The 2,749-nt window shown below is 41.5% G+C and overlaps 1 protein-coding gene across 1 annotated transcript; it reads left to right on the top strand.

Moving 5' to 3' along the window:
- The first annotated feature begins 1,359 nt into the window (after window positions 1-1,359).
- Window positions 1,360-2,103, top strand: LOC138875806 (uncharacterized). The gene has a single exon (XM_070154676.1). It carries the CDS (start codon window positions 1,360-1,362, stop codon window positions 2,101-2,103), a length of 744 nt encoding a protein of 247 aa, XP_070010777.1.
- Window positions 2,104-2,749: the final 646 nt, after the last annotated feature.

Below are 2,749 nucleotides of genomic sequence, written 5' to 3' on the forward strand. Positions count from 1 at the left end.
TACTCTTAGTATGATTTTGAGCATTTTTTTAGACTTTCAGAATGTTCAGCTAATTGATGCATGCTTAAACAGTCAGACTTCAGACATGAAATAGAATATTAGTTCAATTTCATGTCTCATGTAGTTTGTTGTTTGATTTGCATTCAATCGATTTTGTATAATTATTGGTTCTAAATAATGGGGCTTAAAACTAGCCCAGTCATGGACATTCAACATCAGATTTAGTTTGCATGTTTTATGCCTTAGGACGTCCTTGGCCTCACCAGAAATTGGGCTCATTCTGGGCCCAAGCTTGAAGGCATTTGTCCCTATGTCGTTTACCTCTTGTTGCTTGAGCCTGTTAAACTTCATCAGATTCAGTTTTTTTTTAGTTTAGTTGCTTCATTGTGGAGGCAATTCCCTTTTAATTAATTTATGGTTTAATACAGTGCATGCTAGTCGCTACATAGCTTGAATAATTAATTGGAGTCCCTTTAAGTTTTTCCTTGATTAATTAGTCTGAGGTGAGCCGTATTAGGTGAGTTACAACTTATGCCCCCCCAAAGGTTGACTTAGAAGCCCTTTGATTAGAGTAATTTGAGGTGCACCGTGCCAAATAAAATCTCAAAATGCATGGCCCTCACTTAATTAATTTTAATCCTTAGAAATCGAGGCGTACCATTTAGTTGAATTTTCCATAGCCCTCCCAAATTTGAAAATGTGTAGTTGCTTTAGGCGCGCTATTTTAAAAATTAACTTCCTAAACTCGGGTGTGCATTTCATGTGACCCAAATCCAAATCTCAACAACGTTAGATAAAATATGTCGTGGACCAAGGGTGCATCTCATGTGGCATGATTCAAAGACGTATTTTAGATAACGTTGAATTTCCTAAAATTATTTAAAAGCGGTTAAATAAGTTAAAATATACCATAGGTTAAAACATGTATTTAAATCAGATAATAGGCCAATTGTAATAGTTTAAGCGACCGTGCTAGAACCACGGAATCCGGGGGTGCCTAACACCTTCTCTCAGGTTAACAGAATTCCTTACTTAGACTTTCTGGTTCGCAGACTTCAAAAGGAAAGTCGAATTTCCTCGATTTGGGATTTAAGATAAATCGGTGACTTGGGACACCAATTAAAATATTCCAAGTGGCGACTCTAAAATTAAATAAAATAATCCAATTTTGAATAATGTCACTTAAAGTGGAAAAACTCCCTTATATACCCTCTCGGGTGGTAAAAAAAAGGAGGTGTGACACTAGACGTTGGTATTAGGTTTAAGAGGAGGAAAAGGTCTGGTCGGGGAAAACTAAGAATCAGGTGGGGAGCCTTAACTTAGGATAAAGATCAAGAGTTGGAGTGTCGATTGTCGGCTATGGGAGCTTGGAGGAGTAGAGGGGACGTGAACACTATGTGGTCAGCGACAATAGACTATATAAGGGAATCTGCGAGAGAGGTGTTAGGGGTCTCTACCTGTGTCTCTGGTGGTCACAAAGGAGATTGGTGGTGGAATGAAGTGGTCCAGGGCAGAGTGGAAGCGAAGAAGGCAGCATACCTGAAGTTAGTGGAGAGCAGAGGTGAGGAGGAGAGGCGAGCCTGCATGGAGAGATATAAGGTAGCTAGGAAGGAAGCTAAATTGTCGGTCACAGAGGCTAAGAATGCGGCTTATGGTCATATGTACGAGGATTTGGGGGAAAAAGGCGGGGAGAAGAAGTTATTCCGGTTGGCCAAGTTGAGAGAGAGGAAGGCTCGAGATTTGGACCAAGTGAGATGCATTAAGAAAGAAGATGGTAGGGTAATGGTAGAAGATGCCCAAATTAAGAGGAGATGGCAGACTTACTTTCATAAAATTCTAAATGAAAAAGGGGATCGTGATATTGTGCTAGGCGAATTGGAACATTCCGATAGTCATCGTGACTTCGGGCACTGCAGGCGTATCGAGGCCGAGGAGGTCATAAGGTCTATGCGTAAGATGAGTAGGGGTAGAGCGACCGGGCCAGACGAGATTCTAGTTGAATTTTGGAAGTGTGTAGGGAGAGCAGGTGTGGAGTGGTTGACTGGGTTGTTTAATGTTATTTTTAAGCGAAGAGGATGCCGGATGAGTGGAGGTGGAGTATAGTGGTTCCATTGTATAAGAACAAAGGTGATATCCAGAGTTGTAACAATTATAGGGGTATCAAATTACCGAGTCATACCATGAAAATATAGGAGAGGGTGATTGAAGCAAGAGTGAGGATGATAGTGTCTGTATCCGACAACCAGTTCTGGTTCATGCCAGGTTGTTCCACCATAGAAGCTATACACCTTGTTAGGAGGTTGGTGGAACTGTACAGAGAGAGAAAGAAGGATTTGCATATGGTGTTTATTGACCTAGAGAAAGCTTATGACAAGGTTTCTAGAGAAGTTCTCTGGAGATGCTTAGAGGCAAAAGATATGTCGGTTCCTTATGTTATGGCAATTAAGGACATGTATGATAGGGCTAAGACTCAGGTTAGGATAGTAGGAGGGGACTCTGAGCCTTTTCCGGTTGAAATGGGATTACACCAAGGCTCTGCGCTCAGTCCGTTATTATTCGCCCAGGTGATGGATGCGATATCAAACCATATTCAAGGGGAGGTGCCATGGTGCATGCTATTCGCCGATGACATACTTATGATTGATGAGTCAAGAGCCGGTGTTAACGAGAGATTGGACGTTTGGAGACAGAATCTTGAGTCTAAGGGTTTCAAGCTAAGCAGAACGAAGATGGAATACCTTGAGTGTAA

This window comes from Nicotiana sylvestris, chromosome 8 (assembly GCF_000393655.2).
Source record: "Nicotiana sylvestris chromosome 8, ASM39365v2, whole genome shotgun sequence".
In the NCBI taxonomy this organism is placed as follows: Eukaryota; Viridiplantae; Streptophyta; class Magnoliopsida; order Solanales; family Solanaceae; genus Nicotiana; species Nicotiana sylvestris.